The 26,386-nt window shown below is 38.2% G+C and overlaps 1 protein-coding gene and 1 long non-coding RNA gene across 2 annotated transcripts; one reads left to right on the top strand and one right to left on the bottom strand.

The window, feature by feature from the left end:
• The first annotated feature begins 280 nt into the window (after nt 1-280).
• On the top strand, nt 281-2,547 carry si:dkeyp-59c12.1 (Ras-related and estrogen-regulated growth inhibitor-like protein). The gene is made up of 4 exons (XM_044192126.1): nt 281-518; nt 608-661; nt 753-829; nt 1,366-2,547. The coding sequence occupies exons 1-4, from the start codon at nt 470-472 to the stop codon at nt 1,789-1,791; spliced, it is 606 nt and encodes a 201-aa protein (XP_044048061.1). The 5' UTR covers nt 281-469; the 3' UTR covers nt 1,792-2,547.
• A 4,109-nt stretch (nt 2,548-6,656) lies between these two features.
• LOC122874381 lies at nt 6,657-20,159 on the bottom strand. The gene is made up of 3 exons (XR_006377596.1): nt 19,388-20,159; nt 7,749-7,829; nt 6,657-6,737 (listed from the first exon to the last, which is right to left on the bottom strand). It is a non-coding gene; the product is annotated as an uncharacterized LOC122874381 (long non-coding RNA).
• Between the last annotated feature and the right edge of the window lie 6,227 nt (nt 20,160-26,386).

The following is a 26,386-nucleotide window of genomic DNA, read 5'->3' as shown; positions in this document are numbered from 1 at the left end:
TTTGCAAAGAAACTACAGCTGTGATAAATGTGTCATGAAAAGGAAATACTCGAGTAAAGTAGGCCTACAAGCGCCTCAAATTTGTACTTGAGTAAATTGAGTTAGTATAGGCTACTTAGTTACATTCCGCCGCTGATTTCCTTAAAATGTCATGACAAAAAATACGCCTATAAGAAAACGTGAGAAAAAAGATCCTTTCGGCATTTATAACAACACCGGGATATCATTATAATAGGCTACTAAAGCTACTGAAGCGGGTTCCTTCTTCAGAGAGACGCGTGAGGTAGACCACGTGAGGGAGACATCACTGAATTATCGCTGTTGCTGTTGTTGTTGTTATGGGTGATTTGTTTACCCCGCCCACCTGTCTGTCCTATAATAACTGCTCTGAGCCGGCAGCAGCGGCACAGCAGCAGCCTCCTCCGCCTCACATGGAGCTCAGCGGATCGACACAGCTGTTTCACTGAAAATGGATGCCAACATTGTTGTCATGGGGACAGAAAGCGTCGGGAAATCAGGTAAAAACATGTCTGTAATGGAGAAATAGTTATATATATATATATATGTTTCTGTTGCACACGGTGCGTTAAAGATTGTTGTTTTTCAGCACTGACCGTGCGCCTGTTGACTCGGAGATTCATCGGCGAGTATGGAGATATTGGTAAGTGTCCCGTCCGACTTTACTGACACCGATGCAATGCAGCCTTTTAACTTCATCTACATTTCCATTAACTTAACTTGTTCTCTTGCAGAATCCATCTACAGTCACAGTTTTATGGTAGATGGGAGGGAAATCTCTCTCAATATTTGGGATTCACCTTATTCTGAGGTAAGGAGACATGTAAATAACTACCTGACAGTTGCTATCAATGATTCTGGTACCAGTGGTAGAGGAAGTACTCCTCAAATCCTCAACTCAAGTAAAAGTAGAAAATACTTCTTTGTAAAAATACTACATTACAAGTAAATGTTCTTCATTCAAAATTTTACTTAAAGGAAAAGTTCAGCAAAATGTGCTTTAAGTTTCAAATGAATAGCCTAAAAGTCCCTTTCATACTGTTATATTATTATGTATATTATAATTTTGTTTTATCATTACTGATACCTTAATGTCAGCATTTAGACAGGGTGGAGCTAATTTTAACAACTTTGGGGTAGTTTGATCTATAATAATGTATCATATATTAGAAGATAATCATATGTTTTATGTGTAAAATCTGCAAAGTAACTAATGATTATAGCTGTTAAAGATATGTAGGGCAGAACAAAGTACAATATTACTGTCTCACATGTAGTGATGCAGAAATATAAAATATAACTCAAAAAAACCACAGGTGTCTTTGGACTAAATGTGTGATTTCACAGGATTTGTCTGTGGAGCCGTCACTCGTTGAAAAGAAGGTCCAGTGGGCAGACGGCTACGTTCTCGTCTACAGCATCTGTGACAGGGCCAGTTTCAACACCGTCAGCAGGCTCATTCAGACGATCAAGTCCACTAAAGACTACCTGAACGCAGACAAAGCGCCCATAGTTATTGTGGGCAACAAGAGGGACCTGCACCACAGGCGGACAGTGCTGAGTGAGGAGGGCTGGTTGCTAGCTCTCAAAACAGACTGCTACTTCTACGAGGTGTCGGCGGCCGAGAACTACCACAGCGTGCTCATGGTGTTTCATGGGCTGGTGGACAGGATGAAGGACGCCAAGCTGACCATTAAGAGGCCTCTGGGGTTCAAGGGCATAGTGAAAAGCATGTCTGCAGTGTTCACCAGGAGACGGACAGACTCATTTTAGTAAAGACTGTGACAGAAGAGGAGTTTTCTATGATATCTGCATAAGAGAGGTTACACATTATGTGTATTTGACTGGATGGATATCACAGTCTGTGAGTGAAATATTAACAGATGTGTCACATGTTACTGTGCCAAAGGTAACAATAACGCTTCCTGAGGTGGAGACACCGCAGAGATGGGAGCTGCTTTTCACTAAAAAAGTGTGGAAAGACAGAGATGAAAAAAGGCATTAAGCTTCAGAAAACATGGAGACAAAACAATGTCACAGAGGTTACAGATGTTTTTTGGTGACAGGTTTTGAAGTTAGCCGCACTTCTAGCCACAAAAGACTGATGCAATTAGTCTAATTCATTATGCAGATACTTGTTATGCAGTAATATACTATTGTGTGCAACAAGGTATGCAATATGTTTAAGCTATATATACCAGCTGTGGCTTCAGATTGGAGGAAATTCTATGCACAATTTAAATGTACCTTTACTTATGATGATGACCAAAGATAACGTCTTAAAGCTCTTTAATTCACAAGTGGAACTTTTGTATTGCTGGAAAAAGTGTCCTGTTCAATCCTGTAATTCATTCTTGAAAGTAAAACATACATATTTGTATTTATTCAAGTCTAAACACTGAAAAAGTGTTTTCTTTATTTATGAGCCTCTCCCATGTTTAATTCATTGATTATGGGTCATGTACTGAAATGTCTAAACCTTGTTTTATGGCTTATAAGGATTTAAATAAAGCATAAAATGTGCACAAATGTATGATTTTCATTTGTGTTGATTCTAAAATGTTTGTTTTCCAATAATGTGATTATTTACTGATCCCCACAAGGTGATGCGTCAGTTTCATATCAGTAATAATCCCAAAACCTTCTCTCACAACTCTACAGCTTCTATCGGTTTCTGCTTTAACACAGCACACAGCCTCAAAAGATGTTTTTGGCTTGTTGCAAATAGCCAAGAACGGTGTTGTAGTTTTTAAAAAACAACTTTCTAATTGCTTGATTCCACAAATTTCTCAAACATTAATTTTACATTTCTCCATATCTCAAAGTAATGCCATGGGACCTCATTTGTGTGAGTATGTGGAATCTTTCTCTGATGGACACAGGGAGGAAATGATCCTGCGCAGGCTTGTGAATCAACCAGAAAACTTTCAGTGTACCTGCCTCCTCTCAGCCTGAGAACAGGACTGCGTCTGTCCTGACTCTAAACTCTAACTAAACTGACAAACAACAGCCATGCTCACATTTGATACAGCTTTCGCATTTGTGGATGTTTAGTCAAAGATCAGAGACCATGTAGAAAATAGTGAACTGCATGCTTTTATCACATTAAAAATGCTCTTCTGACAGCAATCACACGTTTCTTAAAATCCCTTGGGTGCAAATAATTGTTAACTGAGTATTTGTTTAGTAATAAGAATGCGATTGAATGTATCTGATGTATATAACAGTTTGCAAATAGTGACAATGCAGGTTTAAGGGACTGAAAAATGCCCACTGAACTGACTAGATCTTAAATCATGCTAAGACTTCATCCTCTATTTTAATGAGGGTCTGTGAATTCCTCTCTGAAACTAGAGACCATTTCCCCTGAAAAATTCCTTTAATTTGTCACTGGCCTGCTCCAGTAAACTTGGTCTGACCCCCAAAATTAGGCTGCAAAAATGTCCATTCTTCTTTTCCTCCCTTCAGCCTCTATCATTAGGTGTCAGGAAGATGTCCATCTTTGTGGCTATTAAAGCAGCAGCATGGGAGGGCAAATGGCAGGTAAGCTGGTGCCAGCTCCCCCTCGTTTCTATTCATGTGTACGAGGAATGTGACAGTAACAAGGCACAAGGTTAACAAAGCAAGACTTGGGCAGTCTGGCCCCTGCAGGTCCTTGTCACAGTCTCTGACCCCTCTGGGTCGCTTCACAACAGGACCCAGAATAAACAGCAATCTGCTGAGACCTGCACGAGCTGCCTTTAGCTTTACTGGAGCTGAAATCATGACGCTCCATGTGCTGCCATAACGACACTGACACTTACAGGGAGGGAACAAGATTTCTACAGAAAAATATAAATGTGACATTTGCAAACCACATCTTTCAGTCATGAGATTAAAATAATTTGGCTGCATTCAAGCAGGAGATGGGCTGTGTTACCACTTTTCATGCCACTGAATGAGGAAAATTCATTTGGAATAATTAGAATGTAATTATAATATTGCATAAGAATATTAATTAGCATCTTAATTGACAACCCTTAAAATGAAACATGTTTTTTGACACTGGGCAAGCATTTTGTGTCACAAAAGATACTTTTGTGACAAAAGATATTTTTGTGTCACTGAACACACTGTGTACAAGATGCGCTTTGATGACACGTGAAATGCATATAAGCAAAATGAAAAACAATGTAACCAGGCATTTTGCCATTTTGTGTTTGTAAAAAGCTGTCAAAGGGCACTTGTAAGCACTTTAAACCATTAAGTGCATTTTATATACAGTATAAAGTGCTTGCCTGGAGTCATGAAAATGCATTGTGGGCATATCATACATTTAATGGAGTGTGACACTTGATGCCCCATAAAAATCTGTACATCAGCCGCGTGAATAACATAAAACTGAACCAGTAAAATATAGTTGTGTGTGGTTCACTGTTCTCCAGTCAGTCTAAAGTGAGGATTTTGCTGCTGGTCTTCAAAGCTTTCACACTTCATAGGCTCTCACACCACATCTCAGACATATATTACATCCATCCAGGGGCCACTTTTTCTTGTACAAGCTTGCTGGTGTCATATATGATGCACTTCTGCCTCCAGATCAGCCTGAATACTTCAATATATACTACTACTTAATAATACTTCATTTATGTTTCACAGAGATCTATGGCCATGCTCATCTGACGGTATCAGATCAGCTGCAGAAAACAGTGACCTGACACTGAACTTGTGCTGTGGGTCAGCATGAGGTTGCCACTGCACTTGACAAACATTCAGAATTGTTTTTGCATTTAATTATCTGACATCTTTATGGTTCCCACAGGTCCTCTAACAGGTCCCCACAATAACCAACCATTTTGAAAATGATTTTGAAAATAAACTGGGAAATAGACAAATCTCACTGTTTCTTTCTGTTTATGTTTAAAAGATGCTACAGTAAGTTTTGATAACTGAATTAAATCTTGCAATACTACACCTGCATGTAAAATACAATGTACGATGGCTTCATGCATCCATGGGGAATTTTAAAACACACTTTTGTCCAATATATAAAGCTCACTGCTCACCAAATAAAGGCTTGTTGGAAGTGCTGGAGCAGAGATTCCGTACACTGTATATGATAGAAAAGAAAGAAGACAGAAAGAAATAAGAAATTTGCTCACTCTGAACTGTGCAATATTCATTATTTGTCCTTTCAGTCACGGACCTCCTTTAAGCATTGATGCTTGAAGAAGCTCTCTGACTGAAAGCTCACTTTAACCTGTATTGTATTTTCTGTTAATTAATTAATGTGTTTTGCACCATTGCACATGTATTTTGTATTGCCCTGCTCTATATGTATTTGTTTCTATAAAAGCACATAGGGACAGATGTTGCAGCTTAGCTTAGGCTACAAATGCTATGATATGTAGCATTTGACTATTCAGTGAATACGCTATACTTGTGTATCTGTCTGTGCAAAAACAAGTTAAAGTGCAGTTCCTGAAGATTTTTCATCAGCACATTCCTATTACACACATCCCATAATAACACGGACTCAGGTTGATCTGTTGAGTCAGAACTTAGGGACTACCTAATATCTTGTTCGTGAAACCACCTGGAGATGGGAAGTGCCTCACGACATGGCACATTGCCCTCCTTTACTCATTGGAAAAATAAATGCTGCGGTCAGCAACACTGTTTAGAACCTGCTTTCAAACAGGCCCCAAGGCAAGAAACCAGTCCTCATCACTATACTGCTCTCATTAGCCTGTGCCTCTGCCCGTGGGTTAATGTTCTTCACGTCAGAGTTTGAATCTGCCATCAGCATGTTGTAACAGAAACTATGCTTTGTCACAACAGGAAGCTGTTTTTACACCTACACCTTCCTGGATGTGTTTGTTTACGACACCATTTTAGTAAACTGAGCGTGGCAGCTCCTGAAATGACGGTCTTAGTGCATCTGGCACTGTAACACATTCAAAAATGAATATTGTGACTCTTAACTTTTAGTCAAATAGTAACTAAACCACTGGACTCTGATGAATATTTTAAGTCAAAGACATTTTGTGGAGTAATGAGGTGAGTGTACAGTATCCCTGAAAACGTATAAAGAGCACTCCTTAAGGTTCCTCAGAAAATACTTATGGCCTTAAAACAAATCCAGATCAAACAATGACGTTACCAGCAGTCAACCTAAATAGCTAGGACATTTTAATTTGTAAATTACGTTTAACGTAAGACACAGTCTGTGTAATTTTTTCCAGCATTTCTCAGCTGAGCATCTACAACAGCATCATCAAAAGGCAGCCGATGATTTGTTGTGGAGATTGATGTGCCCCAGTCGCTGTGGCTTCAAAGAAACAAAACTTACATGAAAGCAAACTGTGAAACCAATCTTCATATGTTTTCTTTGGGTTTTTTTTAACAAGGAATATAAACGGCATAAAAATATTTCTGGATTCTCCGATTGAAGAGCCAACTTTGACTTTAGAGAAATCTGACATCTGAAATGAAATAAAAAATATACCAAAATTTGGAGAAACTAGTAACAGAATATCTTATAGCTTGAGGTCACATTTTAGACCTTCACTGAATGCTGAGTCCTGCCTGGCTGCCAGCACGTTTTCAAGAGACATAACTGATCAATGCAGTAAGACAACGTAATTTTCTTTTACCTTATTAAATACAAGCAGGCCTTATTTCATTACTGGGTATAAGCAACTTAAATTATGGCGTAGGAGGTCAGCAAGTTCAGAGACCTGGTAAACAAAGAAATAAAACAAAAGGAGAAAGTGAGATTCACAGTAAGTTTAATAAAATCAAATCCTTGCACATGAACAATTCTGTATGTCAGTACTGTGTTGAACATACACAAAAATAAACAAATATGAACTGAAATGTGATTTTACATAGAGTGTAGAATTATCTTTGTACTGATTACCTCACTACAGAAACAGTCATGGTGAGGAAAAAAAGGGTTTAGATAGGCTAAAATGAACTTTATTTTGTTCATTTTTAGTTTATAGGGATCAAATGTTTAAATGTATCTGCTTTGCTATGTGTCTGTCTGTTCATCTATTGTTTGTACTAGTAATATTCTTATTAAAATGATTTTCAGGTAGCTGGACCCCACAAAATTGTACAAATTCCACTGAGTCAAAAGCTCACATTGCACTTATGCCACTCTCGTAAGCTAGGCTAGTTACTTTTTAGCAGAACATGACTTGATTTAGCCACTGCCTTATTTATGTAGACTGACTGAATTACCTAGATGCTGTTTATCAAAACTGATATTTCTGAAAAAGAAAAAGTACGTAAATTTAGCTTTAACTATGACTACCCATGGCTATTTCACTAACAAGATTTTCTTGATAAATCTCTCTTGCATTAGCTGCCTAGGTGGCTTTCTCTTTCTGTGGCAGAGAGTGCAATAAATATGATGGTGGTTTTATAGGCCAAAGTTTACCATGACAGAGACCAGTTACTGCAGTTTTAGCTGTTTTTTGTAGTTACTGCAAACGTTACATGCTGCTTTCACAGAATTTATACATTTACTATGTTGCAATATTTTTTTAAAGGAATAGTTTTGGGAAATATGCAAATTTGCTTTCTTGCTGGGAGTTAGATGAGAAGGTAGATAGCACTCTCATTGCTGTACGCTAAATATGAGGCTGGAGCCAGCAGCTGGCTAACTTAGCTTAGCCATAAAGACACGCCACAAGGCGAAACAGCTAGCCTGACTCTGCCCAAAGGTAATAAAATCCACCTACCTGCTACGGGGGGTTATGTGCCAGATTATTTCTTGGACCAGTTACTTCCTGGAATCTCCACTGGTTGCCTGGCAACTGCTCCTAGACAAGAAATAGCCCCACACATAACGCCCACGTAAAACAGAGGCTTGTTGTTTTTACTCTTTAATTCCTGAACAGATTAAACAAACGTGTAACAACATGTTACTTAGTGAGCTTTATTTGGTATACAGACATAAGAGGGGCATCAATATTCTCATTTACGTCTTGGCAAGCAGATAAGCATATTTCCCAAAATGTTGAACTATTCCTTTAAATGGTAAACCACAAGTAAGAGTCAGGCCTTAACTCAGTTTTGAACAAATATGTAGTTTCATTGTTTTGGCCTTGTAGGACAATGCTTTTTCTTAGCAGCTCACACGTCTACAGTATAGGAAGGAAATGCTGAGAATGTTGTCACATAACAAACAGCGTCTATCTCCCCTGTTTCAGCTGACGCAGACTCACACCTGGATTCTTACCTTGTGGCATTACAGGCTTTGTCAACCTGACAATGACTTTCAATTTCCTAATAAAGGATTTACATAGGGGGTCTGGAATGTGTGGACTGTAAAACAAACCAAGGTGCTCAATGAGCCTTTTCGTTAAACAGATTTACTAAGAAATGTGTTAACTGTTCAGAAATGCCAACTATCCCTTTGCTTATGCCCTTTTGCCTTTGCTAAGCTCCCATGCAAAGACTTAAGGACCCCCTGCAGCGCTTGCTCAACAGCTTTCCAAATGAGGTCCTGGTGTGTACACACAGTAACCATAATTCAACCCCCAGCGGTGAAAGTAGTAAAGGTTCAAAGTTCAGTAGCACTTGGTACTTTTTCACATTAGGATTTAATGGCTTATCTGAGACGAAAAACCTTTTGCATACTTGTGCCAGATTTTTATTACATGTCTATTTTTTCCATTTGTTTTATTTCAAACCATCAAGTGCTCTTTGATGTGTGTAATAGGTTTATGAGAACAGTTTGAGTCAGAGTAACGGGTACAGGACCGAGCAGCCTTATTTGTCTGCATGATGACATTTATCGTAGAGACACTTGTCAGATTGTTTGACTTCTCTTCAGTCTCTTAAGTCCAACCCTCTTGAGTTACAGGAGTAACTTTTGTATTACATGTTTATAGACAGTCACCTCTGCATGTTGCTTTTAGCATACATATAGTGCATGATTTTAGTGCAGTTCTATATAGGAACAGCTCATAAAGAAGGTTCTCAACTTACATGATGATTGAAAAGGATTATGATTTACAACATTTCTCCCATCAAGGATAATTAAATGGTCAAATAAGCAATTTGTATTTTGGCATCTAAATGCATCATAACTAATGTGATCCCACAGATCAAGAGATAATTTGCTTGTTTGGGCCTTTAATAACCTGATACTTCACTGAGTGCAGGGTAGTCATGTCTGGAGGGCACAGCTGATAATGCTTTGATCTAATATAAAATGGGTGGTTGAGCTGGTAAAACATTTCCTTTCACATAAGGGATTCACGTGGCAGGGAAGTGAGACAGATTTTTGCACGTGAGCCGGTAAATTAAATCAGGCATGGGGATGAGTGACTCATCACCCCATAATGGGTGTAGGGAGGTTGACTGGGTGCCCCCCCTGCAGCAGACACTGCCTGCAGTAACTGGCCATAGGTAGTCTTATACAGAGGCACACACAAAACTGTACTATTAATATTTTAACTCTCCCATCTGAAATAATAATAGTACAGTAACATTCCTTAAAATGATATGTCATCTGAAAACAGAAGTCACAGGCTGACTACTGTAGGTTTTTGGAGGCCAATATGACATTGATATTCTTGTACTGAAGCTTCGAGCTTATCACGACAGTACATTTTTCCATTTAATTCCAGCATCACAAGCATGTATGTGGTGTTCATTCAAACAATTTTACTCTTGCCAGGGAAAAGTAAAATTTTGACAAAAACGATTATTCGCTGTCTTGCCGAGAGTTAGATGGGAAGATTGATACCACTTATATCTCATTTGTTTAATCTGTACCAAAACCTAAGTGTAAAAACCACTTTGTGGTTTCATGGGGGTTATGTGCAGGACTATTTCTTGGCCAGGTGCACTAATTTCCTGGAGTCTTGATGTTACTGTGAGGTTGCCAGGCAACAGCAAAGACTCTTAACTGACTGATGATTTAAAAAAAAAATTGGTGAAGATTTAAACTGCCTGAAAACCTGGTTTCAAATCTTGAGTATTTCAATATAACATTAGATATTCGTGACTAATAGGCAAAAGTCCTTTGTTAATATTTATATACTTAATACTTAACTTTAAGAGTTTAACACTCAAAATTTCAGCTAATCTGCTCCATCATGGCTGTGTAGGTGTGGTTTAATCAGATGTGATTGACTGTGACAGAAACAGCACCACAACGGTCCATACATTTTTATTCAAATGTTGCTAAACTCTGACTGGTGCGTGCAACAAAAACTGTTGGCAGAAAGTTTTGTGATAATAAAGGACAACATCACCCATAGCAAGATACTGATGGAGAAAATAGGTATTCAGGGCCTTTAAAAAAATATTACAGAACAAAAGTGCTTTTCTGATGATTAGCAGCAGGCAGACTTGCTTAGTTATCAATTTCTGAATAGATTTACATCAATACCTTAATCTAATTTTGATTCATATTCTGTGAACATCCAAATAAATTTCTCTGATCATTGGCAGCTCAACTTTTATCTGGGAAAATGAAATCTCTTCATATCATGTTGAAAATTTAACATTTTATCTGAATGTGTAAAAACACTGATAGAATAAAAAGAATCAATTTCCAATTCATTATCAGTGGAAATGACCATGGTTGAGTCTCTTAATGATACTTCAGTGGAATCAAAGACTTGGCTCTCTAATTCCTGAAGTTACTTTATCATCCTCAGAAATGCTGTCAACATGCAGAATGTAAAGGTTGTTTTAGGCTAGATTTACCCTTTAATGATGGCTTGGCTCAACCTGTTTTACATAACATCCTGTTTACATGCAACATACTTGCATGTGCATAAAGTGTCCTCTCAATATGCATATACATCTTAACAGCCTTGGCTAACTGCCAAGCTGCCCTTACTGCAGGGGTCCGATGTTGTGTAACAGCCCCTTTGTCTGAAATTGCTGCGAACAGGGGAGTTGCAGGGAATGTGTACTGAATGTGAAGAATGCTATTGATTGCATTTCCACAGAATTTCTCTAAGAACTACATCAAGGGTCACACAGCAACATATCCAGTGGTGGGTCAAATATTATAACTACAGCCAATAGGACTATTAGTAAGTTAAATAAACAGTTGTATAATGAGTGAAGGACAACAAGCACTCCTTTAGGCTGCTTCAGCTAAATTAATGGCATCTGCAATGCATAGCAATTTTCTGTTCTTATGCCAAAGGCAGGGAAACACCTTGGACTGATTATTGACTATTACAATGCAATCACATATACAGACTCACTTTCATACCTGGGGACAATTTAGAGACTATAGTTGATATGCTGCACGTCTTAGGACTGGAAAAAGAGCACATGGAGGAAGCCCACACAGCAACAGGATAGAGGAGAATATGAAAACTCCATCGAGAAAGAACCACAGTTGTAATTCTTCATGCTGCAGAGCTAAGTGCTGACTCATTGTGAAATGTGACCCATCAGTGATCTGAAGGTAACACCACTTTAAGATGATGCTGGGGTTAAATGAAGTACCCTCATTCACTACTGAATTTCTCAGCAAGGAAAATACTTAGTAATATTATTGGAATTAATTTAGGAAAGCAGCTTTTATTGGGCCAAGATGGGCAGTTTGGATCATGACTATCAGCCACGGTTTCTTTTCATACACTGGGGGCTCCAAAGTCATGAAGTTTAAATTTTTATTCAAATTCAAAATGAGTGGCTTTCTTTAGTCAAACACATCCTTATATTGGATTTCATTGTGATCAAAATTTGGCAGAAAGAAAAAGGAATATGATTTGCAGTTAATTTAGATGATTGTTTTGCAGATGGAATGTACATTAAAAGGTAGTTTGACATTTTGGGAAATACACTTATTTAATTTCTTGCTGAGAGTTAGATGAGAAGACTGACACCACTCTTAAGTGTGTAGGGTACATATGAAGCTACAGCTAACAGCCAGTTAGCTTAGCTTAGCACAAAGATTGAAAACAGCTAGCCTCGCCCTGTCCAAAGCTAACAAAATTCGACAAGCAGCACATCTAAAGCTCACTAATTAACATGTTATATCATGTTTCTTTAATTTGTACAAAAACCAAAGTGTAAAAACTACAATTTGCCAGATCTAGGCTGCCTGTTTTTCCATGTTTCCAGTCTTTGTGCTATGCTAAGCTAACTGGCTGCTGCCTGTGGCTTCATACTGAATGGATAGATATGATATTGGTATCGTTCTTCTCAACTAACTCTTAGCAAGAAAGTAAATTTTCCCAAAAGGTCTTTAACTTGATGCCTTTAAATTAATCTTTTCAGATTATAATAAAAACCATAATTGTTTTGTAGTTTTTTTAATAAAGGTTTCTAATGTCCACGTTGATCTGACAACATCTTATTAGTACTAAAAACCTAACCTGTAAACTACTAAAAATGTATAATTACTTCCAGTAATTTCAGCAGTGGTGAAGCTGACTGTCTTTCTATAACAATGACACACAGTAGAGGTGTAAGACCAGGTCCCTTAATGCTTTTTTGTGTGTTCGAGCAAGGTAATAGTCATCTGATTGTAAGCTTCACTGCACAAAGTGCTGTCCAGAGTCCAGAGTCTTCTGGAGCTGGGCAGTAGGCCAGCAGCCCAGACTCCTGTTCCCTGGAAACATCACATATTTGGAAGGAACGGGGAAAGCACTCAGCTGCTGGACAGGAAAATTAGAAGTGGGGCAGGACTTTCTACCACCCATCATCACTTTACATCATTAGCTGAAACAGCTGATGATGGATAAATAAGATGGAGCATAACATAACCAAAACAAATTTGCAGTTATGCAACAGATTTTGGCAACTAAATTATTCATATAAAGCTAATTTTGTTCACGCTTACACTGATGCATAAGGATTCATTCTCATGAGGTGATTTCAAAATAAGTTCAGAGTGCTAAAGCTCTTTGGATAATTTCAATAATTAAAATTTTGATTTTAAAAATTGTTAATTATTCTCACGTGAGGTGCTGTTGCAGCATCTTAGCTGCACCTTGGCTGAACATTGGGGATAAGTAGGAAGAGTAAAGAAAAGAGGATGTAAATATGTGAACGTTACACATTTTTAGAGAGATTCACATACAGTATATCATATAATTTATGGCGAAAGCCCATAATAATCTATTTATTTATTCATCTTTCTACATTTATATTGATCAGTTTTTGACCTCCTGTCTATTTTGATTTACTTACTTATTTTTAAAAAATTATCTTTTAGTTACCGACACTTCAATTGCTGACACAAGATAAACATGTATAGAAATATACAAACTTACAAGACATAGAACAATAGAGAAAGGAAAGATAAATATGCTGTATGGGCTATGTATTTCTTAGAGTTTAGATCAAAGCAAAGCTTTATTAACATCTTTTTTTTGTTAATAGATGCTATATTAACATTAATTAAAACCAGCTACCAGCAGCCTTGGACCAGCTACCAGTAGTGTACATAAAGGATGAACACAATAATATAACTACAGCTTCAAACAAATCCATCCCTGAGTTGAATAAACTTCTCTCTCACAGTCTCAAAAAAAGTCTAGTGTTATAGCACACAAACTGAATTTCTAAAAATAACCACTGGAGGGCAGGTGTGTCCAAAAAAAACCCTGCGTAGTGGACTCTCCACTGAATGAATGCTCTCCTTGCCTGTCATTATGTTTGCTTTTATAAATTTGTCTGTCTGTCAGCCAGACAACCACAAATCCAAACTACCAATAAGTATATAAGTTCAAAACATCACTATAAGTTTTAAAATAGACATTGTGAATCATTATTTGGACAATTTCATTTGTATATATATATAATGGTCCATTTGTTTTGATTGGAATTACATTGTGTTTGTTGGTATGTATATATATGTATATATATATGCATCTGTACACACATTTTAATTTGGGGCTAATATTAAAGCACAACAAATTAATCTGTTTGTGTCTCATCTCCCAAGTGTCAGAGTGTCTATCCAGAGCCAACTGGTGCCACATATGGTGAAGAATAATGGCATGGTGATTACTGCACACTGCATTGGGAAACTGACAACAATGCACAAGTGAGGATAGAGGGCAATTGCAGGGGAAAATATTGGTTCTGCATTCAAACATGGGTGCTGCGCACTACACTGGTTATATTTCTATGCACCCATTCTGTGTTAGCAATTTCTAAGTTCAGTTCCAATGCAAGTTGTGTGACGTTCATGTATTCATTATAGAGTAAAAGTGTGCAGTGTGAACCCTACAGACTTTTGTGATTCCCTGACTTTTCTTTTAGCACCACCAAGAGGTTCACATTTGTTTTTTTTTTTTAAGTAAAAAGTCTCAAAAACTATTGGATGGATTGCCATGACATTTGGTACATACATTAATTGGTACATACTCAGGATAAATACTAATGTGTTTGGTGATGCCTTCTCTTTTCATCTAATGCCACCATCAGGTCAAAAATGTAATTTGTCCAATACTTTGGAAAACTAATGACATCCCCATCATCCTCAGTTGTTGTTTGTGTTTAGTGCTAATTAGCAGAAGTAAAAATAAGAAACATATTCTGTCTGACATGTTGGAAGAAAAGTGCAGTTAATGCCTTTAATGATTCCCAAATGCCATTGTTCCCCCCAAAAAACTTACATTGTAAATGAAAACTGTTGCACATGAACAATATTTGTTATTTGTAGAAGGTAAAGTTAGAATGTGTCAGCAAGGTTGAACCAACATCAGTGAAAGACCACTGGGGATATTTTTTGCAACCCAAGCTCACATTACAGTCTTGTTAACTTGATTTGTGATATTGGGCTATATAAATAAACTTGACTTGAATATTGCCCTTTGTCTTAAAGCAGCAAATCCTACACTTTTATGGTCAAACATTTGATTATGGCACACTATAGACCTGTCAACATGGGCGCTAAGCGCCATTTTCTAGCAATATGGTTATTTAATTGGAAATTATTTGACTTGTTTTTAGAGTGAAATGTAATGCTGGCCCAATAATGCAACATAAAGAGGAAACGTTTTTAATGAATGCATCCACAGAAGCTCAAAATGCTTTTATAAAGCATACAGTATCTGCAAAACGTTTTTTGACATTGTGTTTCATTTGTCTTCCTACAATATCCGCTTATATAACTCAAGCATGCTGTCTGTAGTTGATGGTTATGTTTAGGCACTCAAAGCACTCAGAGTTTGAATTATGGGAAATACTCTTATTCTTTTTCTTGCCCAGAGTTAGATGAAAAGATTAATATCAGTAATTTCGTATGCCAAATACAAAATTACAATTACAGCTGGCTAACTTAGCTTAGCACAAAGACTGGAAGGCAGCTAAATCCAGTACCTCTAAAACTCACTGATAAACACTCAAGTATATATATGTTGTTTGTTTAATTGATACAAACATTTGGGCAGAGCCAGGCTAGCTGTTTCCCCCTGTATCTAGTCTTTATGCTAAGCTAAGTTAGCTGGCGCTAGCTGTAGCTTCATACTAAATATACGATAGGTGAGTGATCTTCTCATCTAACTCTTGGCAAGAAATCAAATAACTGTATTTCTGTGCTTCTGTTGCCTAAACTGTGAACTTAGGTCTCCTGTATCAAGCTTCAATACCATCCACCCAGACAACCTCTGTAAAACTTCTGTGCGGTACAAGAACGTAACGTTCCCTCTGAACATAATACTTGCAGCAATTATGTTTCCCTCAAAATATAACAAATTAGAAGTATATAAACAAAAGTTCTAGGAGATAGGGTTGACGAGCACCGTCTCTAGACTTTGGTTGAAATGAAAATCTAAATTAGTTTTCCCTCTTCTCTTTCTTTCTCTCACCATGATTGACACACTTCACTACTATTTTCAACAAGTCAACAACCGTCATCACGTTTAAAATTGCTGCTGCCGTAACACTGCAGACTTGAATATCTTCTGAGGACTGAAAACAAGCTTTCTCATTTCAAGAAGTGTGTATAGCTGAAATATATGACCCAATACAATGTGCCATAACTGATGACCACTTTCACTGCTTTAAGATTGTGAGGATATGGCACCAGCACTCCCGGGAGATCAATGCCATGTCTCAGCCACCGCGACATATAGCTACTCTAGGTTGTATTCGCATTACAGTGAAGTTAATAACCAGCATTTATAAGCTGGCACCAAGATATGAGGATGGAAGATTAGAGCTTTTTTTAATTACATTTCTTTTTCATATGCAGATTTAACAGAATAAGTAGCAACATTGTTGTGTGACTATTCACTTCCTGTCTTTTTGCACTGACGTCTAGTACTGCAGTTGCTAACAAACAATTCTTCGGAGAAAGTGCTGTTAAGTGCTACCATTTTCAAAAAACAACAACTAGATTGACAGGAAACATGCAGGGAAAATTATTATTTGTTCTTTTGTCAGACTAATAGTAAGTAATTTGTTGAAGCCTAGCTGTTCTGAAGCTTAGACTAAAAGAAAAATATAACTTCTGTGTAATTTTAATATTGAAAAGAATGGCACGTGGCTTTTTCTTTCTGATGTATATTAACTGCAGTATAGAAAAAAACTGTACAGCCTGCATAACAGCTGTATAGTCATTTTCTGCTCTTTGATGTTCCACCGGCATATACATGAATCATAGCCTTAAGATATTCTTGAATTTGAGCTTTGCTTGGTAGAACACTTTTAAAGCAACTATGAAATCTGATAATTGCATGATGCACACGACTATTATTGGACGTGAAGACTTAAGCAGCTACGTGATGAGTCTGATGAGAATCAGGCTCCCAAGTGAATCCCTTAAAGCTTTTCCTCATTGATTTCGGTCTCCCATCTCTTATATTTACTTTGCTGGCCAACAAAGGAAACAGCAGAGGTCCCTTTACTTCTAATCCAGTAATAAAACTACTTCTTTTCTCAAAGACCCTGATGTACCAGCGTGTTCAATTAACGCCGTATGGCCAAAATAAAAGGAACATAAAAGAATACATACATTGTATTTCACAAAAGTATAGTTGTGTGAAATACACTTTTTCTTAGTTTTTGTAAATGCCTGAGACTTAATATAAATAAATATGATTAGGTGATGTATTTCATCACTAATACATGTACGGTGTATATACATCCTGCCTCTCTCACCATTATATATGACTGCAGAGAAAGGTGCCATCTATTATTATTGGTAGAGAGCCGTAGAAACCATATAATTTTAATGGATTTTCAAGTGGGTGGGTTTTAAGTTGATTTTGAGATGTTTCCAGGTGTAATGACTGTCATTAATCAGAACAACTGAGGTCTCCTGTTTCTCAAAATCTGTATGGATTTGGGATACAACACCATTTCTACACACACATAAATTTCTGAGCATTTATGAGTCTTAACCTTAATTGTGCAAAAGACAAAACTGGCGGAGGCTCCATCAGACTTTTCAGCAAATTTCTTTTTTACATAAATTCCACTCTCCAAAGCCTCTCTTAAAAGATCGATGAAGATGTTTAAATAAATTGCAAACCACTTATTGGACAAAATACAAAGAAGAATCTCAAGCTATTTCCAGACTTATACAGGTGACCTTCACTTTAGTGTAATATTTATTTAATTGAATTCCATGGCAAATTATATAATAATCATGCATCATCATCACAATCACAATTAATCATCATAACATAAATATACAGTGTTGTGATCTGTTATTTCAGCATCTACTAGCCTGACCTTTGAGAGCTGATTCAGGAAGCAACGAGCACAGATCGGATGAGTGGGGGATGAAAACAGCTTGCGCAGACATGAGTCAAGGTCAGATAAAAAGGCTATGTTCAGGGTTCAGGGTGTGATGAGAACGGAATGTAACAGGGAAAGCTTTTCACAACTTACAGCAAGTACTCTGTAGTAATTTTACTAATTGAATGTACATCCATCACAAAAACAGCTAAATAATTTAAGGGAAACTCTCAGGGACTTTTTAATTATAACAGCATATGCCAACACAACAACATGGACACACTGAATCAGCATGGAAAAAGAGCAGTTACAATGTAAAGCTTAAGTACATGAACACTACATTTTCTGCCAAAGTTTTGGTTGTTTCTTGGAGATTTCTGTATTTCTTTTTTCCTCTGAGCCTTCTCACTGGTTCAAAGTGGTAGGGGCTCAGCTGAAAAAACGTATTGTCACGTATTTCAGTGCACCAATCAGGATTTCGCAGTATTTGAACCGAATGAATCTGATGAAGCAGATTAGACAAGTTTTTGAGTATTAAACTCTAAATAAAGAATATATTAAATTTTAACTTTTGCTTATGTAGTCATAAATATTTATTGTTTTAGAGAAAACACATAATATGATGGTTACTGAATTCCACATATATACTGCCACTAAAAATACCACATAATTTAATCATCACCTCTGTGACAGAGCCTGATCAAAAGCCTTAAAAGGCAGGGCTACTGTTCAAAAAATACTTGTTTTTCCAGTCAACGCATAAAGATGCATAAACTGTTGTGCAGAACACAACTCCCAAACCCCTGAGCTATGAATCAGGGGTCTGGTTTTGCATGTAAAGTATGTATATGCATACATACGTATGTACATATATATGAAGGATGTATTCAAGCTGTCTCCAACACTACATACAGGTGTGTTTACATTTGTCATGAGCCAAATGTCACATTCAATCCACAGTGTTTGTTGCCATCTGTGAAACAATGTGAGGGATACCTAATAGTGTGTCCGATGATTACTCTGCCTGGTTGCGTAACACCAAATGAATACATTTCATAGGAGCTGTTGCTCTCTGTGGTGGAAATTGTTTCCTCATGATGACCCCATATTCCAGGATGATAATAACTCCAAACTAATAAACCAATTCAAGAGAGGTGGTTCAGTATCCCACTTCAGTCGAGGACTTGTATGACAGGCTTTGATGCTGTTCTGAATGCAATGTGTGATACTTCTTCTTACCAGGGGCCTCATTAATAAAACAGTGCATAGGATCCATACTAAAAGTGTATGTGCACACTAAAGCCTCTACATGCCCATATCCAACCATAAATGGTCAATGCAAAGCACCTCATGAATACTGATGCATAGAAATGAGCCTGCTGATCAATGGTTCTTTACGGTGAATCATGGCAACGATGATGCCAAGAAAAAGACCAAGAAGACCAAGAAAAAGAATTTCTGACACAGAAATTGTGCTGCTTGTGGGTGAGGTGGAGGCTAGAAAGCACATATTGTTTGGTGGCCACAGCAGTGAGGTAGTGGCGTAGTGCTGGAGAAGGACGGCGACACCGGCATGACCACAGACGAACCCGGTAAAGCACTGTTTTATTTTTTATTGCATGGCTGTGTAAACAATTAATCTCCCAGCCATCAGCCTGAACCCCAGCCTGCTGGCCCCCAGTTCATATCCTTACATACTTACCTCCTACGTGCTAGTCTCTCAGCATCTCAGCCTGCAAGCCAGGGGGCACATCAGTCTGTTGCTTTCTCGGCGCCTTCTGGGAAATGCTCCAGGAGGAAGCATGGCTCCCACAGTTGCTCGCCTGCCCAGCTGTTCGCCTGCGCAGCGGCCCAGCGCCACGGCGGCGGCCTCCAGTCACAGCTGGATCGCAGCAGCCATCACTCCCTGCTGGATCGCAGCAGCCCTCTGTCCCTGGGGGCGGGCGGTCCGCCCGTCCGCCCGAGGTCCGCCCGACGTCCTCAGCTCTGCACATGTCCAGCCCCTGGGCCGTCCGCCCGAAGTCTCCCACCTGGCCCTTGGTCCTTCCTTGATTGTTTGCACCTGTGTCTCGTTGTCTCACCTCCCCTAGGGTATTTAGTCTGGGTCTCTTTCCTTGTTCAGTGTTGGATCAATGTTGTTTCACATGGTGTTGTTCCTGCTGAGTGATTCCTACCGTGAGTTTTCTTCCTGTCTTGGGATGTTCCTGACCTTTGTGAGTGTCGCTGTTTGGTGCTCCTTTTGTTGTACCTGGTTCCTGTGCCCAGTTCCCCAGCATTCTTACCGTGAGTTTGTATTGGATTCTTTGTCTCCCTTAGACCTTGGCTGGATCCTGGAGTTTTGTATTTTGCCTGCTCCCTTGTGAACTGTTTGCGACCTTGGACTAACTCCCCTGCTTCCACCACTGCCAGCCAGTAACCTATCTGCCTTTTGTCTGTTCTTTACCTGTCTGCCTACCGGTCTGCCTGTACTTGCCTGCATACCACCACCCAATAAACACTGTAGTCATCTGGCTACTTCACACTGATACCGCTTCCTGTTCATCTGCTTTTGGGTCCACATACCACTACACAACACATACAATATGTCCTTTTATTTGCCAACTAGTGCATGGTCGCGCCTGTTCTATCGTTGATCTCGCACTCCGCAAATTTCACCTTCTTTCGAGTAGTTGTCTTCTCCATCTTTCCCTCATTGATGGTCCAACAAAGACTCCTTAAGCATATTCATGAGCTATTTAGCACTGACAATTTATGGATGATTGTGGGACGACACTGGGAATAGAGGGACACGTGTGTTTATGTCGTATTTATGACGAGAAGCCTGCCTACAGGTGTGCGGCGCACGGTTTTATAGATCTGAATATTTTCTTGTGTATGTAGATTCTGAGGTTTGTGAGTACGCAATGATTTAGGATGGAATCTACGCTGATTTTTATAAATGAGGTCCCAGGTCCTTAGTATCAATACACTTGTGGTGTTTCCATTATTTTGTTCATCATCTGCTTGTCTTTGGACATTGGGAGGATGGAGGAGCACTGTAGGGGTCCCCATGTAAACATGATAATGTAACGTCAAGGACTGGAGCTGAGAATCAAACTCAGGACCTTCTCAGTTTGAGGTGATAATGATAAGCACTGCACCACTGAGCTGGCCCTGATAAATGAGGCACTCAATGGAATAATTCCTGCTCCATTTAAACTCTATCCAGTGTTAATAAGGCCGCAATAACACAAACTGTTGAGCAGGACATCATGCCTGAAAACAAAGATGGAACATGTGGAACTAAAATGCAGTTGAAATAAGAAATATGGCATACAAGCCTCAACAATGTGACAGATATGGCAAAAGCAGCACAACCAAAATTATCAAATTGTCAACAATGAATGGATCCTATTAACAAGCATTATCGGTGTAGCCAAAGCTTTATATAGCTTATTATGAACAAGTCCTCCAAATTAAATGACAAAATACATAATTTGTCCATGCCCTCTAGACATATATAAGCATTTTCTGATCTGACGCCCCTAGCGGCAGGATGACATAATTTGTCTGTGCCGTCCAAAACAACAAATCACAATTGAAAAATAAATCTGTTTTATGATGTGACAATGCTGTGGTTAAGGTTTAGGCACAAACACGACTTGGTTAAGGTTAGGGAAACATTGTGGTACTTTGTTAAGGTTCGGAGACCTTTGTCATCATGGTTACAGTAATGACCACTGGGTATTGATTAGGGAACAACTGCGGTCATGGTTAAGAGAAACCAAAGTTGACTGTCGGTGGAAACAGGGAACAAACAGCAGTCTCCCGTGTTAAAGTCAGATGTTTTCTTGACCCATCCATCCACCCCGACCCTCCACCCTACGCGTCAAATGACTTCCTCCTTTGTTCCTGTCATAATTACAACAGGCGTAAACATACGTCGTTTTGGGGCACTTGCTGAAATGAGTCTGTTTTTTTTTCTTGGGAGGATAGTCTCTGTATTCCGCTGTGCCAAAGAGCTCTTTTTTTGTGGCATTTTGCCTTTATTTGACAGTGTTAGTAGAGTTAGACAGAAAATATACAGAGAAAACAAAGGTCCATGACCAGGGATGTTGCAGTTATATCGTATGCATCTTAACTACTCTGCCTTTGTTCCTAAAAAATTAAACTATATATTTGTCACCAAATTTAAAGATTTATGTCTTCAGTAGTAACGACTGGTCTTGGGGTTGAAAGCCAAAGACAGGGTAGGGATGTTGGAAAGTATTGAGAGACAAACTAATGCATTGTTGAGTTTTATCTTTTCATGGGATAGATATGGAGGACCGGAACTGCCAAAAGCAAAAATAAAGAAAAAAATTAATATGCCATTAAATGCACCAAAAATATTAAAATTAATGTAGGCATTAAATAATTTAGAAAATATGACACAAATTGATATTTCTGTTTTAATTTGCTTCTGTATTTACATTTGTATTAATTCCCATATTTATTTACTTCCCCATTTCATTTTCCATTTTATTTATTAATTTGTTTATTTATTTATTCATTAATTTGTGTTCATGTAGTTATTTATTTATTCATTTATTTATGCATACATTTTTTAAAATGTATTTACAAATGTATCATTTTCCCTTTGCATTCCACCCACCCCCCATTTATTTCCCCAAACTTATTTATTTTTGTCTTTTCTTTTTACATTTCTCTATGCATTTCTGCTTCATGCAAATGAGGGGAGCTGTGTGTCATGGGCTTAACAAAGTTACAAATACATAAAAACTGAATAAATAAATAAATAATTAAATTAATGAATAAATAAATAAATGAACAAATGAATAAATAAAATGGAAAATGAAATGGGAAAGTAAATACATATAGGAATTAATTAAATGTAAATAAATACAGAAGCAAAAATTAGAAATTATTTAATGTAAATAAGCAACTGTTCGTCATATGAACTTAAAAGGTGATGCAATGTCAATGTTGTGTTCGTAACTTGTTTCTGCTGTCCCCAAGAGGCCAAAAAAATCAGTTACTGCAGGATTAATGTCCATTTACTACCGGTTTTAACCAGTCTTCATCAGTGTATGCTCAGTTGTCGTCACGTGACCTAAGTTTACCTTTGATCTCATGATAGCAAGTGGTCGCATATGGAAGAGGGAAACTGGAGTGGTGTATGGCATTACATGCAACAGGGAAAACAAAAACGGTGGAATGAAAAGGATCCTGGACAAGAAAATTAATGAACACCAGCTGTCTGTGAACACAAGGACCAAATGTGTGTTTACTCGCAACACTAAATGTAGTATTGCAATAGAGCTCATAATGTATGTCTTCCTTTTCAGATAAACTCAGGCTTACCATACTGAAATGTGAGAGGAAGATATGGCTCATTGAGTAAAAAATGTAAAATGCATGAAATTGTGGATAATTTCTCACACTCAGCCCATCTCTCTCTCTCTCTCCCTCTGTGTGTGAATGAAAGAGGCTATCCAAGATGAATTTGTTGCTTTGTGAGAGGGCGAAAACTGACAGCCTCTATTTTGGCACGTAATCTAAACTATGATTATGTGAATCAATGCTGGCATCACAGTGGGCAATTCTCAGAATTTTTCTAGAAAAATAATGTATAATACAATCATCGAGAACAACTTGATATTCCTCAGCTATAACTTGCAGCAGTGAGACCAATAAAAACAAATTATCTGTCATCGAGTTAGCCTCTGTTTCCATTGCCGACTACTTCATCTCATAACCTCGAGATATAAAATTAGATTAGATAAAAGGATTTCAGTAAAAATGTACCACATATGATATTCAAATCAATACTGTAAAATAAAGATTTTTTTACATTTTGATATAAAATGTGAGTCTGTTAGATTGTTTGCTCACAGTGATGCCATTCTACATTTGGGCTGCTAATGTGTGGTGTTTGCAGTGTATACACCATATGAAACACATTAAGACTATTCATTACAGGGCTCTGGTAGCTCTGGTGGCTCATGATGCATGACCTACTTGCTAAATGCGTCAATGGATGAGCAGACTTTGGCCTTTATTCTGGAGGGACTCTGCATTTGTAGAGAATGTGAACCCTAAAACAGCATTGCTTATCATTTACTGTATGTTAAAAGGAGATGTGTACAGTAGGACAAATATAGTTCTACTGCTTTTAAAACGACATTAAAAACGACACTAGAAGAGACTATAACCTGTGACAATCCTGCTGTGTCTTTCACAACATGTGATTATTATTCTGGACTTCCCACATATATGTAAAAATTGTATGAGGGCCATAACCATATCTCCTATAATGTAGCATATATGTAGCAGCCAGTAGTAAAGGTATGGTGATAATTTAATATTATCATTCATCAACTTTCAACAGAATCATATTGCGATGATGATTATACAAGTTTCTGTCATTCAAATTGATGATTTTGAACAAATTAAAAACAAACAAGCAAACAAAGTTTGCATGTTTTTTTGGCCACTTAGGGGCAGCAGAAAAAAAAATTACTGTAAACACAACATTTACATATCATCACCTTTTAAGATGTTATGGCAAACAGTTGCTTATTTACACATCCAGTAGATGCAGAACAACATTATCATTCATGTGGAGTCGTGTTTCTGGTCACCTGATAAATGTACAGTAAGTCCAATTTTCACCCTCCCTTAGCTCTCTTTTGGTCTCTACAACACTTGAGGGAAATATCTTGCTCTTTAGCTGTTAATGCTCCACTATGTCCAGGGACAGGTAGCCACTAACTTTGTCTGTCTGCTGTTGGGTGTTGAGCAGGTGTAGAGTGAGTTTTTAGAGCTTTTTCTGCTCAAACTGCTGCCAGAAGCAACACTATGAGAGCAGTGAGAGTGAACCAAATCAGTAAAGTTGTGGGGTGGATAACCTAAAACAATGAGCTAAAAGACTCTAAAATGCTCTGTAGAGCCAAGGGGAGCTGCAGAGTTCTGCTGCAATACTCTGTGGGTTCACACCTTTCATGTTGTCATATTTTTCCATTGTTATTAAAATATTGACTATAGTCACTTTAAACTAAATCATTTATTAAAATTTTGACACAGGACTCCTCTACAAGACAGGTAGCAGTGCAAGACAGCTTTGAGGCCTTCTCGTTTGAGTTAAGATTGTGATTTAGTTACTTTGCAATCAAATTACCACAAACAGTGGTAGCAGTGAATTTGTGGCATTCATTGGGAAAATTGCCCACTTAACCTTCTATTTTCTCAGGCTTTTGATTTGTTTCTGTATGTGTGTGTCTGTAGTTAATGCCTGTGGAGTGTCAGGATGTGGATTTCTTACTGTTTTTGTGCATGTTTGCACATGCATTTTAATGTGAAGCACGCTGAGTTTATTCGTAATTGAATGCCCTGTATAAAGAAAATACTGTAGCATGCTTCTTTTCCTGATAGAGGGCTACACAACTGAGAAGAAAACTCTGTGTATTTCCTGCAAGAGGCTTGAAATACCTCTAAATCACACACACAAAAAGTAATTCTTATCATCCCAGTGTTGTGTGAAATATCTTGCTGGAAATAATCCAGTTAAAGATAAAAACAAAACAGAAAACAAAAGGTGACGGCTGTGCTCTACTTGAGGCTGCTCCAAGCAAATAACAAATACTCTCCCATCATGATGCACTGACAGTTTAAGAAGAATCCTGAAGAGTTTTTTTTCTCAGAGAACACTTATTGTTGTCTGGGACGTGAAGAGTTTCATATACAAATACAGCAGCACAAATATTCTGCCAAGAGCAGATGAGGACTCCTTTTAGTTGAATTCACTTTTGTGGACCGTATGGTCATCATGTTTTTGGTATAATAGCGATCAGTTTTATTTGTTTTTGTTATCAAAGTGATCCATACAATTACCATCTGCAGTTCAATACCACCGTAGTGCCATAAATAAAATGAAAGTAGAATTTAAAGGGATAGTTCAGGTTTTTTGAAGGGGGGCTGTATGAGGTACGTATCCATAGTCAATTACCAGCAGTAGATGGCAGTCGGTACGTCCCCAGTTTGGAGAAGCAGATAGTTGTACTGGCACGGAAGCTACGCAATGTACTGCTGTGGAAAGGGTCAGCAGCAAAACGTATTTTAGCCACCTAAAAGTAGGCCCACGAAAAAAAAAAATCAATATCAGTTCAAGTGTACACTATATTTTGAATATTTTCAGTGCTATACCTTGCCATCAGACAGTCATTTCCTTTGGAACTACGCATAAGCACAACTTGGCCGCGCACTGTATAATCCTCTGTGCATGCTGGCGTGCGACCTTCACTTGGTGTTTTGGATGGAGGAACTGGATGAGAACTGGCAGGAACGGACAGTCCTGAGGGAGTTACGGTATGTGTCCACAGGGGCGTTTTTGGACGCGAGGGGTTGCGCCGCTTCCCAGCATTGGACGCTTGATGGGTCACTGGCGTTGTCACACTAGATGATTGACAGGTGTTCTTCTTACCTGAAACAGGAAACACTTCCTTTCACTTGTGGGCTGTCTGCTCCTGGATTTCAAACCAGACCAACATGGCGGCTCATTTGGAAACTTTCTTTTATATTCCGAAAATAGTTCACTGAAATGTTTCTGAAAACAGAGAAACGTCTCTCTCCCTGTCTCTCGAAACACACCACAGCACTACCAGAATGCATTGTAGGGCTGCTTACGGACAATAGGCTTGTTTGAGATGAGCCAGGCCTGCGC

Source organism: Siniperca chuatsi, linkage group LG4 (genome assembly GCF_020085105.1).
Source record: "Siniperca chuatsi isolate FFG_IHB_CAS linkage group LG4, ASM2008510v1, whole genome shotgun sequence".
Lineage (NCBI taxonomy): Eukaryota > Metazoa > Chordata > Actinopteri > Centrarchiformes > Sinipercidae > Siniperca > Siniperca chuatsi.
This window is presented reverse-complemented; position numbering and strand designations above follow the sequence as displayed.